General features: G+C 37.9%; 1 protein-coding gene across 1 annotated transcript in view; it reads right to left on the reverse strand.

Moving 5' to 3' along the window:
• Positions 1-8,605: 8,605 nt before the first annotated feature.
• LOC149217111 (adrenodoxin-like protein 2, mitochondrial) overlaps positions 8,606-15,314 on the reverse strand; it is a 50,620-nt gene continuing 43,911 nt past the window's right edge. Inside the window, exons 7-10 of the mRNA XM_089390136.1 lie at positions 10,053-10,159; positions 9,897-9,946; positions 9,721-9,803; positions 8,606-9,269 (exon numbers count right to left, since the gene is read on the reverse strand). Coding sequence (XP_089246262.1) covers positions 9,155-9,269; positions 9,721-9,803; positions 9,897-9,946; positions 10,053-10,159 — 355 coding nt within the window. The 3' untranslated portion in view covers positions 8,606-9,154. The remainder of the gene's footprint in view (positions 9,270-9,720; positions 9,804-9,896; positions 9,947-10,052; positions 10,160-15,314) is intronic.

The raw sequence follows: 15,314 nt of genomic DNA on the forward strand, positions 1-15,314 counted from the left end.
CAACTATGTGAACCTCACTTCTTTCCTTTCTCTTGTTGTTCTGTTGGATGGACAGTGCCTCTTAAAGTGTCCATATGCACTTAAAGCATTGAACTTGGGACATATTTCTTCTTGGACTTCCCAGACTTTCCCTTCTTCAGCTTCTTGACTCGAGCTAGAAAGACTTGACATTGTTCATCTGATCCAATGTCATATTTTACCTTGATCCTAGATTCTTCCAAAATGCATTGACCCCACAATACACATATGGTCACTTCCAAATCAAAAATTGTCTCTCCAAACCCCTTCAAATGATCTCTTAATTGAGAGATCTTCATTAGAAAGGATGTCATGTCCTCATCGCTTGATTTCTTCCTCTTGTATAGTTTATTTTGCAAAGACATCTTTTGTCGTGATGTACTTATAGAGTACAAGTTCACTAGCTTATCATACATAGCCTTCGAAGTTTTCAAATTCACAACAAATGGAACAAGAGGATCTTTAATGGGTTCAACTATGATACTTTGTGCCCTTACTTCCCCTTTCTTGTACTTTGTTAGTTTTTGAGTCATGCCTTTTCTAGGTTCAGTAATTTATCCAATTATATATTGCATTACCTCATGTTCTATAAGTGTCAAGTCAATCATTTTCTTCCATGCTAGGAAATTTGATACTCCAACAAGCTTATTTCTATCCTTGCATAAAGAACCCGTGTGACCTATAGATTCATACATATAGTAATAATATGATACTTATTAGACAACCAAGATTCTCCTCATCCTTGATGATGTCTCCAACCTTTCTTAATGCCCTCAAGACCTTTGAAGAAACTTCAACAATGTCCTTGAAAGATATTTCCTAGGATTCGTCCAATAATAGCTTTCAAAAGTGATAAATGATACCAAGATCCTTTCGATGCTTCCTTCAAAGATGTCTTTCAATGAGCCTTTAAATAGATCTCCTCCTCTCAAGAAACAAGCTTTCTTGTAGTTTTCCTCTCAAGTCTTCCTTTGATGAAAGCTTTCTGTAATCTTGATCTTTTTCAATGTAGAAACCCTCCTTCTGAATCAATAGGTATTCAACTTCTTTTTCTTTTGCAAATGATTCCCCTTGACAAGCAAACCCTACTTTGTGTTCGCAAGATGATCCTTCCAGCTGCCTTCTTGTTCACCTTAGCTCTGATACCATATTGGAAAATTCAAAGTGGCAACTTATGAAATAAATTTTCCTTGTGAACTTAGTCTTCTTTTGTTCTTTATTTAGATATTTTCATCAAACAATATCAAAAAAAAAATAGTAGCAGCAAAAGACATGGAAATTAGAGTCTCATCCACGGCAAAACATCTCCAAGGGAAAAACCCGGAAAAACTTTTTTCTTACAGAATCTACTTCAGATAAGACAACAAAGACTCAAACACTAGACCAAGTCCTTCTCCAAGTAGCAAGTCAGCACTTCCAACAAGTCATTCCTTGATCTAGCACTAACCAACGTCAAAATGCAACTTTTGTTAAACACACACGGGCAGCGAGAGAAAATATGAAAGATAAAACATGTAGTACAATTTTTATTGACAAATGATATATATTTATAGTACATTATGTGACCGTTGGGTTTCACATCCCAAGGTCTCTTGGACTCCTTTTGTCCATTCGGCTTCCACACTAACCCATTGAGGATTAGGTGTCCAACATTTCCCCCCTTAATCCGAAGGGTTATTATGAGTCCAAGAAGAGAGTTGTAATACAAAATGTGCAAAAAATACATGGCAGCACTAGGCTGAATGCGCTCTATGAAATGTTGGTTTAAAGGGCAGTGGTTTAAGGATGACCACCAACACTGAAACGCTTAGTGCAGTTCCCGGAACTCTTCCAAAACTGGCAAGAAGCTGAAGTCTTCTGCTAGAGGAAGTGATCCTATTGTTTTAAAGAGGGAAACCTTCAACCATGAAAGGGAGGTCTCACCCCGCATAAAAGGGAGAACTTCAACCTGAAAAGGGAAGTCTCAACCTGTGATGGTTTAAGGATGACCAACAACTTTGGAATGCTTAATGCAATTCCTGGAACTCTTCCAAAACTGGCAAGAAGCTGGAGTCTTCTGCTAGAGGAAGTGTTCTCAATTTCGTTCCTGGAATTCTTCCAAAACTGGCAAGAAGCTGAAGTCTTCTGCTAGAGGAAGTGTTCCAGATTGCCAACTGAAGGCATGTTCAGGGGCATCTTTGTCTCTGGCTACAACTCTGACACTGGTGTGGCGGGTTGTGGCTCAGGCTCGCTTGATGTGACTTTGAAGCTTGTAGATGACCATCATTTCCCCCCCTGTCAGATACAAGGTGAGATGATGGAGAAAACTCAACTGCAAGACTGTTCAATACTCTGGAACAAGTTCTGACATTTGTTTGGAATATCTTCTTGGTTGTTGATGCCCATTACCAAGAAGCGATCCATCCAAGATGAATCTTTGTTCTTGCAGGACGTTTGTTTTTGAAGCATCTGTGTGAAGAATGGCTAGTTTTATGACAGTGCTTACATGGATGAAGATCAAAACAGTGATCTTTCATATGGCCAACTCGGTCACAGTGTTGGCATTTCACGATCTGTTGTTTTTGTTGTTGTTGTTGTTGTTGCTGTGGAAGAGTGGTAAAATCTGGAACAACTCGAGGTGAACTGTCATGAGGAGCAGGTGAACTGTCATGAATAAATCCAGCACTCTGAAACTGAACGGGCTTGGAGTAGTCTGGAATATGAAATGACAAGTCCTTGTCATATCCAAGACCAGTTCTGTGCTTGTTGTGGACAAGCTATTCCCAAGGTCTGATGATGGGCTTGGGAAGTGCAGACTGAATTTCTGCATCTGCATGTACAACTGCTGCTTTATTGGGCACTAGATCTGAATCAATTGTAACATTATTGTCTTGTTGTTTATGGGAGTTTGTTTCATTATTCTGAACAGAAACAGGTTCAGAATGATGACTCCATTGTTGTAATTCTGCTCGCTATAGCTGAGATTCAAGCTGCAAAAAATCAATGTTTTCTTGTGCATGTTGTAAAGATGTTTGAATATCTTTGAGAGTGTCTTTGCTGACTTTAACTGTGCTTCCATCAATAGATAATATTAGAGTGCTTAAAGACTCCAATAATCCATGAATTTTCTCCATTATTCAAACAATCAAATCAATAAATGACCAAAAATGCACTTGTAAAAAACAATAATGGTTTTAGAAAATTAATTTTCCAAATTTTCAACACAAATTAATTTGCATTGATGTCTGCTCATGTTCTCACTTCACAGCAATCCCAATATTGCTGCTTTAACAGAATGTCCATCTTGACAGGTTTGCAGCACACAGGCTCTTTTTTTCCAGTGATAACAAGACCCCAACATAAATGAGATTAGCTTCTATGATTCATCGACCATAGACCATATAAATTTTGGACACAAACTCAAGGCCCCATATAACTCATATAAAACCACGTCTCCTACTTTCGTACCAAACCAGAAATCCGATTTGTAGAGCTCCAAAATTTTTGTAGCCTCAACAATTAAGACAACATATGGTTAACGCTGCGATATCATAAGAATGGCCTCAAACTCTGTCCATCATCTCCTGCCCTGGGTTTCTTGATAACAAAAATATCGGTTGGAAATTCAACTAGAAGAACAAAACGCAGAACTAGAGAAGCTTGCTTCTGAAGTTGTTAATCTTCCAAGTAAAGGATTGGGTCCATATGACATTCTTTTTTTTTATGAACATATTCCTGCGTGGGTTCCACTCTAAAGGCTGATGTTGTTGAAGATCCAAAAAGAGATGGAGCTGAAGAAGCTGTCCCAAAACGGGTGGATGAGGAGGTCGCTCCAAATGGTGAATTAAATGCAGAACCTGGTGAAGATGCAAATGTGCTACCGCCAAATCCAGGTGGTTTATTACCAAAAGGAATGGAAGACAATGTCGCTGGTGTAGATGCAATAGATACTTGACCATAGGCAATTGTCTGACCAAAGGCAAGTGTTGAAGTAGATACAAATGCAGGTGTGCTAGTTGAACCAAAAGCAGGTTGACTGCTTGCACCAAAAAGTTGACTCCTAAAAGCTCGTTGTGTCTGTCCAAAAATGCTTCGATGAAGATCAAACTACACCACTGCAAGCAAGAATAGACTATACCCTTTTGAACAAGACTTCAACAGATGGACTCGGCTACCTTATTGACGAAAGGCCGACTGTTCGGAAGGCCGCACGGTGGAGTGGAGTCGCTAGCATTCAACGCACTAGAGTATGCTTCTCAAATGAATTATGACCACATCTACCACATTTACATTTCCATGTGGAGTCTTTTTATACTCCCCCCGAAGCAATATGAAGATGATATGTGCTTCTTCTCCTGCAGGCTTTACGCCCATCACCATTTTTCTGATACGAGCCGAAACCCATCAACAGTCTGAGACTCTTCTTCCATGACTGTTTTGTAGAGGGCTGTGATGGGTCTATATTAATTCCATCCACCAGAGGTAATCGGGCCGAGAGAGATGGGTTTGATGTGGTTGTCCAGTCTAAGAAGGCGTTGGAAAAAGCACGCCCGGGGATTATCTCTTGTGCAGAGATTCTGGCTATTTTGGCTAGAGATGCAACTGTTCTGATGCACAGACCATCATGGCATACACTGAAGGCCATGGACATTGGTGTGTCTCTCTAGAATCCAATGTCCTTAACAACTTTCCCAGAGGCGATTCTAATGTCACTCGGCTATGCAAAATCTTTGAATCTAAAGGTCTCTCTTTACTTGATATGATTGCACTTTCAGGTGGTCACACAATTGGCAAATCCACTACTCACTCACTTCAACGCTATCGACCCTTCCATGGACAACGCCCATGCAGGGCTTCTCAAATGAGCGTGCCCTACCACTGGACGTGGTAGTCTAAACAGGGTCACCCAATGGATCGTTTGAGTCCTTTGAGGTTTGATAATTTGTATTACGTGAATCTTGTGAGGCACCGGGGCTTGCTTGGACCAAACAGGTACTCTTCTCCAACAGCCGGACTCGAAAATTGTTCTAATATTGCAAATTCGAGAGACGTTACTACTGAGTGAATGAAAAACGGGAGGAAGACAGGTCTGGCAAAACAAGGAGAGGCAGGATTGGAAGATTCATCAGAGTGGCGTAGAGAGAATATAGCTGACAGGAGGTAATATGTGGGATTTTATGTGTTTACAGTGTTTGAAGCGTGGAGTATGGAACCACCTCCGATGGGAATGGGAGCGTTCAATGTAAATGGCATTTTAGTGTGACAGAGACATCAGATTGGAGGGTGATATTGAGGGACTCGGTGGAGAGGAGTATTCAATGTAACTGCAGTGCTGCAGAGCATTATTAAAGGCTCTGATACCATTCAACGCATTCAATAGTTCAAATGCTTTATACCACTGGACTCCATTCAATATATACAGCGTTAAAACAGCGTTCAAATGATTCAGTGACAACGTTATACCATTCAACGTTCAAGCCACAGCGTTATACCAAAGTCGTTTTAACACATATACCATAACGCATATACCATTCAAACGTTAAAGCAATACAAGTATCTCTGCGTGGCGCAGCAGATTCATTCAACAGCGTTCAAATGATTCAAAACCGCATTCAACTTCTAACATAACGCATTCATTCAACATCATTAATATTCAAAAACCATGCGCATACCATTCAACTTCGAACCATACGCATACCAGGAGCTGGTGGCGTATCTCTGCAGTGGCACCGTCAGACCTCAGCGCTAAAACAAGAAATGACAGTGCTGTAAAAATTGACAGTATGGACAGATGTGCAGTGCTGGCAGAGGCAGGTTATTTCAGGTCTGAGGGGAATAAGGCAGAGTCAGAGGTCAGGTAACGCAGAACTGACATATATATAGAGACCACAAAACAAGTGGCTCAAATTGGAGCAGGACCAGCAATCGCCCGCTCTGATACCATGTTAAACACACATGGGCAGCAAGAGAAAATATGAAAGATAAAACATGCAGTACAATTTTTATTGACAAATGATATATATTTATAGTACACTATGTAACCGTTGGGTTTCACATCCCAAGGTCTCTTGGACTCCTTTTGTCCATTCGGCTTCCACACTAACCCATTGAGGATTAGGTGTCCAACAACTTCGACTTCCCAACTTCAATATTGCTCCTTCAACTTGCAGCGTCGACCTTGTAGCAGCTGCAAAAACCCTAATCCAACTTCCTCTTGAGACCTTCCTTAAGCAAGACAACGCATCCCAAGGTCAATTAGGCTAAGATAGAGTATTCTTCCTTTCAACAAGAAGAGACTGCACTTCATCCTACTACAACTCGGATCTACAATTTCAACCTTCTTTGTAGATGTAGAAACCCTAGATTTTCGCACGTGTGATAGAGAATAGCCCAAAACAAGTTTTCTTCTTCTAGACCTTCACTCTTCTTGTCTTCTTGCTTTCTAGTGATAGATCGAACTTTTTCCTTGAGATCAAACTTTTTGGTGAGTGAGTCACAAATGAAATCGAACTGCGCCTTTATATAGCCTTTCCAAGGGGTCAAATTCCCTCCTTTAGGGTGACTTGAAGTTGCCAAGGCCAACTTGTACTTTTGGAGTTTCGAGAACTTTCTAAACTCAAAAATAGTTCTTTTTCCAGTTACATTTTGCCCATAAGGCTCTTATAAACATGATATTGACTCATGACAATAAATCATAAGAACTAACAAACCCTAGAAGCATGAAAAGCATGCTTTTACCTAGAAGACCATTAATAAAAAGCATGAACACCATGCTTTAATAAGAATATTTTTGCATTTTCTTCTTTTAATTGTTACATAGGATACATATCGAAATGAGTACAACAACAATTATGAAGACCGAAATTAGTCTCATTTTCAATAAAAGCAATGTGGTCAACAAGGTCAAAATAGAGTATTCTTCCTTTCAACAACAAGAGATTACACTTTGTCTTACTGCAACTTGGATCTACAATCTCGACCTTCTTTGTAGCTGCAGAAACGCTAGATTTTCGCACATGTGAGAGAGAAATAGCCCAAAAACAATTTTTCTTCTTCTTCTCACTCTATTAGAATTCTTGCTTTCCAGCTATAGATCGAACTTTTTCCTTGTGATCAAACTTCTTGGTGAGTGAGTCACAAATGAAATCAAACTGCTCCTTTGTATAGTGTTTCCAAAGGGTTGAATTCCCTCCTTTAGGGTGACTTGAAGTTTCCAAGGGAAACTTGTACTTATGGAGTTTCCAAGACTTTTTAGACTCGAAAATAATTATTTTCCCAATTACATTTTGCCCAGAAGGGCCTTATAAACATGATGCTGACTCATTTGACTCATGACAATAAATCATAAGACCTAACAAACCCTAGAAGCATGAAAAACATGCTTTTACCTAGAAGACCATTAATTAGCATGAAACTTATGCTTTAATAATATTAGCTTTCTCTTTTTTTCTTTTGTTTGTTACATAGGATACATATTGAAATAGTACAACAACAATTATGAAGACCGAAACTAGTTACAATTTCAACAAAAGCAAAGTATGGAGATCCAAGAATATGAATAGCCTTTGCCTTTGATGTCAAGTTTGCCTTTGATGTCAGGGAAAATAGGAAATGGAAAATATCATGATCCTTGTTTTAAGTTTGAGGAAGCAATTACATATCCAAAAGGCTCAATAATCTAAACTAGAAGCTAATGTGATCACATAATGTTGGCCTAATGTGCAGTCCATGTGGTAAATTGTATCATGGTATGACCATGTGGTATAGTGTGCCTACCAACACCCTCATTTTTACTTTATCTTATTTAATGCAAGCCATAGCAGAACCAATGAAGTCAAGTTCAAGGTATACTGTCAACAACGCAAGCCACTAACTTGAAAAGAAACTCATATGGAATAGATTTTTTTTCAGCTTTAACTGTATATAAAAATCTTAAAATTGTAGTCTTTTGAATAAAATATATCAATATATTTGAAGTGAGAAGCTCTTACAAATAGATGCTAATAAAAATATAAATAAATAACTATTAAACAAGGATTGCTTAAAAAAATTAAAATTTTATATTAGCACGGTGACAGGGTATTCTGTTAAGGCACTCCACCGTAAAGTCACTGATTCAAAACCCTCTGGGCAAAAATCAGGCCATGCTAAAGGCTGGTGTTACTCAGGTTGGGTGCAAACCCCAAGTGATTTTGACAGGAACCAAAAACAAAAAACAAAAAATTACTTATAAGAAAACAAATTAAAATAAATCTTCCAAATTCAAATGAATCTTCCATAATATTTTACAGCTTAATCACATCATATTGTGATCATATTACAAGCTTAACAATTTACACTACTCTAATTTATAGTATAATCCCTTCATATTACAAGCTTAACAATTTACAATACTATATTCAAAATGATTAGCTTTTAAACTAGAAGCCAGTCCCTGGGCTCTCAACACCCTATATAAAACCATTCACTTTTGTATATTAAATTAAATACTCTTCGTACATGTCAAAAAGTAAATTGCGGTTTTCTACTATCAGTGCATTGCATTGAAAATATAAAATCAAAAAAACACGTGGTGGTTATGCCACAAAAAGCACTGTTTAGTGATACGGACTATAAAAATGGTATGAATTGAATTTATTGTTAAACTATTGTTATATTACACAGGATACCCTTTATTCCAGGCATGATACCCTTAAAATAATGACATTACTGCACCACACATATTTGGACGACTCAGCCAACAGGAAATACATGTATAACATATCCGAGAAAAAAATCCCAAATGCATGCAAATACAACTGATCTGGGTGGCACTTGTTGAAGCACATTCAAATATTATTGCATCCTCGAGAGAACAGATGCGGGCTTCTGTTATCATTATTGTCAATGCAATTTGAACGTCGAAGGCAAACAGTAGAGAGGACAGGTTCTAGCAGTAGGCAATGTCAACTTTGCTAGAACCCATATTTTTCAGGCTCATTAAACAATCCACAAAAATGGTTGGGCAGAATAATGAAGCAGGCAGGTAAAATAAGAAATGATAAAAACCTTGACAAAAATCATTGTTGCTCTCATTACAAAAATTGCCATGACTCTATATAAAAGTGATGCCGATTGTTATTACAGGAATAAGAACAAAGATCAAGAAAATATCATCCTAATGGGGCTTGGGAACATATCCATCTACAGCAAAATTCCTCGTGGCAGAAGGCAAAGCAACTTTCATCCCATCAAGCTCCGGCTTAGCGATGACTTGACAACCCAACCGAGACCTACACAAACACCAAACCAAAATCAATATTTGGTAGCCCAGCATAAAGACATGGCTGAGAGGAGAACCAAACTAGCTATCTGGTAGCACACCAAAAGCCACTTCATTAAGTTCTGAAGAATTGAAAAGGCCAAAATAAACAACAGATCAATGAGCAATAACCCAAAATTATACTATTTGGCAGTTCACCACAAGACATTCCGTATTATAATAAAAAATTAAAACCAAAATCAATCTCTGGTAACACATCATAACAGAAATTATGCACTAACATATTTGATAAAAAACACTTACATTCCTGTCAGGCCAAAAGCACTAACCCGATATTACACTGTATAGCAGTACATCATAAGGTACATTGCATATTAAAATGAAAAACCAAAATCAATATCTGGTAGCACACCATAAGACACATTCTGTACTAAATTTTTAGAAAAAAAAAAAAGACTCACGTTTCCGTAAGGCCAAAAGCAAGATCTAACATGTCATTCTCTTCATCTGTTGGCTCCGGTAGCTTGTTATAGTAATCCTCATCCTGTAAAAAGATAACCCCTAGACAGTGAGAACAAAAACAAAACAAAATACCACAAACATGTGGTGCCCAATAAAATATAGGAGAAGAATTTACCATGACAATAACATGGCAAGTAGAACAGGCGAGTGATCCTTCACATGCCCCTGAACAATTATAGCAGCCAAAAAGAATTAGAAAGGTAAATGGAAAAGAAGAAAAAACGTATATGCCTACACTATAATTTGATTGCCCATAAAGACAATTTGGCACCTTCAAGCTCTATGTCATTCTCATGAGCAGCTTCAAGCATCGACATTCCTACTGGCACTTTGATAGTATTTTCTTCACCATCCTTGTCAACGAATGTTACTGAGATTCTGCACCTCCCAAAAAATAAGTTGACATTTAGATTCATCTTAATGAACATTTTCAGAATGCTTTCAACTTAGCATGTTTCAATTTTGTCAAAAGGTGCATATCAGGTAATTCACCGCTGTCAAAAATTAGCTGGCCCTTGTACAGTGTAGAAAGAATTCTAAAAACTTTTTGTTTTTTAGTTTGTCTATCTTAAATTTTTATGGTGGAACAAACCACAGGTTATACAAAGGTGATAGGATATGCCACCGGATATTTCCTTCACAGTACCTGGTTAGAAGATTCTATATAGGCACCACCTCTAACCCAGGTACAAGTGGCACATTTCACCTGTTCAATCAGAAACCATAATGATTTTACCTGGCCCCTCAGTGAAACCTTCAGATGTTAGTAAACTATTAGTGGAGATAATACTATAGCACTACAGTTTTTCCTGCCTCCTGAAAATCAACTTCAAGACCACTGAACACTTTGAATCCACTTTTGTCGTTTCTTCCCTGTTTTTGCCTCACAATATTGCCCTCGGTGCACTTCTTGCAGTTTGTAGTATTAGAGGCAGAATTTCCCTGTGCAGAAAATGCTTGTCACTTGGATGATTTTACCACATGGCAGGGCAAGCATGTCACATTTACTGATCATTCAGGATACAGAAAAGCAGAGCCACAACAATGAAGGCAGATGCCCCTGCAACTTGTGTCCCAAGTGCAAATATGAAGGTCCTCCATTACATGTCAGTTGCAGCAAAATTGCATTTGAGCGCAGAAATAATTCCCCTCTAGCAGCAATCCTTGTTGGAGCATGCTTGTGGCCTCTTATGGATATACTGGCCAGTTACAGAACAGACAAGTTGTCAAGGTTTTCATATGCAAAGCATCAGCCGTTGCAGTATAGTGGTGAGAGTCCCAAAGATCACCTGTTCTCTAGCCTCCAATTGACACCCTAATTGCCTCTGGACCTCCAAATTAGTACTTCCATGACAAAGTAGGACCCACCATGAACCTCCGTTTCAGATTTCATTGAAAAAGGACTTTGTTTGACCATTTTTTGGCATTGCACCATTTCACATGAATTGATTGATTAAAGATGGGGGCCAAAACATGTTAGAAAGGAAATAAACAAAGCCAGTTATAGAAGCCTTTTGGTGACATTGGATACAAATAATTGTTTTCATCTTTCAATCAGATCAATGAGAAAAGGAGCAAGGGAATTTAAAACTAAGCCACATCCTTCAGAAGTCTTATGCACCTCATGGTAACCAATAATCTTTCATGCAAGTGTGGTGAAACGTTATAGAAGAAAATTGGTCTTAAATGCATACAGCAGCTGCGTAAATCCAAAAGGGAGGAAAAGGGCAGCACTTTCGATTTTAATCTTAGGGTCCCTTTTCCAAAGCATTCTTCTCCTCTTGCCAACCGATAAGCCATACACATAATTGAAATGTTTTGAACAGATTACTGTTTAGAGATTTTATGAGCAGAGTAGCTAATCCAAAGCCAAAGATGGACCACTCCACAAGGTTTGAACAACAAACAGAGGTTGGGTTAAAAGCTGCATGCTATAACATATCCAATGTGCATCAGCAGTGCACCTGCACAAGATAAGGATATGGACTTGGAGAGACACAAACTGCTGATCTCTTCACCAAGTCCTTGACGGAAGCAAATTTTGTGCATCTTTGCAACTACTGGGGGATAAGCTAAGTTGTCATCAAGGGGGGCTGTAATCTAATGTCAACTTTCCCTTGTTTCTTTATTAATTCCCCTGATCATCTTTAAAGGAGCATGTTGAAATGTGTGATCTAATGATGTCTAGTGGCTGCATTTGCAATGTATGATGTTCGTACAATAATCTTAAGAAAATAGTTGATTGGACATATTATACATATAATGAAGTATCATTAGACTATGTGAGGATTACAAATACTTCACTTATAGGCTCATATCATCGTCACCTATTCACAAACACTAAAATTGAGTAAATCCCATATACATCATAGGATTGAATATCTCAATTCATATACCAATTTAAACAAGAACCTAGATTCCTTTATGTGATTGAGGTGTGTATGGAACCCATATGAACTACATACTTGAATGCTTGTAAAGAGAGTTGGTGATTAATAGTAAGCCTATTTACAAGTGGATGTTTCCCTGCACTGGAATTTTAAACCTATTAATATCTTGTCTCTCTCTTGCCGCCTTATTTGATTTCTAGTTACTTTTCCAAAGGAGTTAGCAGATTAGATCCTTAGTTATCCATGCTTTGTAGGAAAAATTTCACTGCAACTTCTATTGGAGAACAGGCATTAAAGTTTCTTCACAGGATTTGAACAATCTTTGTTAAATTTGTCATTTCAAAGCTCTGCAACATGTTTTAACCATCCTTTACACTGTTCCCAATGTTATTAAGCAAAATCTGCGTTGTTTTCCACTGAGGGAGCTCCAGCACAAGACACAACACTCCACTACAAATCCAGTGCTCCAAAAACCATAGACTCAACTTCTTTTCCCTATTCCAGCACTAAGGATGAGTAATTCATTGTGCAGAAACAATGGGGTTTAGTATTCTGGACAATCAACATGCACAAATTGATGTCCATAGCCCTTAAAGGCTTCATTCAGAGTATGGGAATAGATGTTGAGACTAGAATCTGTCCAGGTTTAAAGTGCGAATTTTGTGATATTTGAGCTTTTACTCATAATGGAAATTTACTCAGTTGACTTCTCAAAATCTTAAGAATGGAAGGTGCACATTGCACCAACCATCAGCTGACAAAGACTGATCACTATGGGCATCCATAACATCCCATCATTAACATAGGACTCGCAAAGAAATGTCTATTGACATAAAAGCACAAGTTTTAATCAAAAGGGCAAAATGTAATCATGAGCTAATTTATAATTATTTATAACATCATTAAAAGTACAACTAATGCTGTTCAAATTGATTTAAGCCCAATCAAAAAATACTGAATTGTCATTAAACATGTTTGCATCACATTAAGCTTAATGATTACATACCATTTAACCATGAAAATTTAGGTACATGACAACCTATGTTATATTTTGTTGGACTACGGACACCATTTGTCAAAAATGGAGACAAAATCCTCTCAGCAATTTAATCCCTAGGTTCCTTGGGGATTTAGTTAGACTACATCACTAAAGGATTAGCACTGCACTATAGGATAGAAGTCATAACTTACAAAATAAAAACTGGGGTAGGCAATGCTCCTTGCCACCTTCTCTGGTTGGTCAAGGCAGAGACAGGTAAGCACCCTGCTACCCTTCCTCTTGGGCAGGTTTGTCAATGCATGGGAGGGGCAGAGGAGAGAATAAGTGGAATTAAGCAGAGTCACTTCTCTTTGCGGGTGAGCAAGGGGTTCTCACTGCTATGCTCACCAAGGACCAGCCACTTTCTGGGGTTCAGGAAAATAAAAACAACACTATTTTCCCTCAAAGTTCACTCAAGTCTCTCATTTTTTTCTTCCCTAAAAACCTAAGTCATTAAAGTGTATTATTATTGTAATTTACACTTGTTACTTTATTTTTTCTATCTCATTGTACATAATTCATCGGTGGCTTTGTCACACTTTGATTGGGCACTAAATATCTTAACCTTAATGTACCCTTAAGAAACTTGATTATACTTAATCTCTCTCCAACAGTTTTGAACTTATATATAGATAGTACCATGAACAGTGTAGCATATGTGTACATTGCAAAAATCTCCTCTCTACTTGCATGCTTGAATTCCTTGGATTCTCTGTTCTTGTATGAGAGTATTGGCATTACTGCTTTGTGACGACGTCATTAATGCACCAAATGGCGCACAATGATGGAGAGTTGACCATATAACCTAAATAATATTAATACAGCACATACTTCAAAAATAGAGAAAGATCAAAAAATAGCCAAAACATTAACAATAGAACAAAGTACAAGATAAGGAGAAGCACACTGCTTCCAAGTGATGGGCCGCACATTGCTTGCCCTAACAAGATAAATGGAGGCAGTCTACCAACCAAACAAATAGAGTAAGGCCGCCCACACAAAACTTGACTGTCAAATGTTAAAAATATTTTGAGGGATAACCTTTTTATAGTAATAAATTGTTGAGAATCTTATCCCAGACCATGGTTGATGGACATACATACACAATATTATACCAAAGCTGTAAAATAAACTTGTGTACCTGACAAATAGTCAATCATATACAATCACCTCAATAAACCTTTGATGTTGACTTGGACAGATAAATTAACCTATAAATACCTACAAAACCTAATGAGGCAGTCATCTTCTTTGTTATGCCTGTTGTATGTTGTACAAGGGGAAAGATAGAGAAAGATCAAAAAATAGCCAAAACATTAACAATAGAACAAAGTACAAGATAAGGAGAAGCACACTGCTTCCAAGTGATGGGCCGCACATTGCTTGCCCTAACAAGATAAATGGAGGCAGTCTACCAACCAAACAAATAGAGTAAGGCCGCCCACACAAAACTTGACTGTCAAATGTTAAAAATATTTTGAGGGATAACCTTCTTTTTATAGTAATAAATTGTTGAGAATCTTATCCCAGACCATGGTTGATGGACATACATACACAATATTATACCAAAGCTGTAAAATAAACTTGTGTACCTGACAAATAGTCAATCATATACAATCACCTCAATAAACCTTTGATGTCGACTTGGACAGATAAATTAACCTATAAATACCTACAAAACCTAATGAGGCAGTCATCTTCTTTGTTATGCCTGTTGTATGTTGTACAAGGGGAAAGCGTGCCCTCACTTCGTAGGAGCTTTAACCCCGAAGCATTAGAGAATACCAAATAATTGGATTTTTCTCGTTTTAGATCCCAAGTCATTCCATGCTTGATTATCTATCCATTGATATCTTATCCTTATCCATGTCAATCTTCACCAGATTGGCATCACATAATTGTTCTCTTGTTCCATGTATTTTCATATCTGTCATTTGGTGGCAATTATTGGTCTTCCATGATGTGTGATTGTTCATTGAGTCCATAAATTTCTTGAGGTTCTACCACCTGCTATCTTGAAAGGTATGGATATTTGTCTTGTCTTGATTAAAGACACCTAATAGTGAAAATGTCAATTCAGTTTAATGTATAGACGCTTTAAGTT

The sequence above is a fragment of the Pinus tabuliformis genome, chromosome 1_1 (assembly GCF_031772625.1).
Source record: "Pinus tabuliformis cultivar Carrire ecotype Pingquan chromosome 1_1, CPIR1, whole genome shotgun sequence".
Classification (NCBI taxonomy): Eukaryota; Viridiplantae; Streptophyta; class Pinopsida; order Pinales; family Pinaceae; genus Pinus; species Pinus tabuliformis.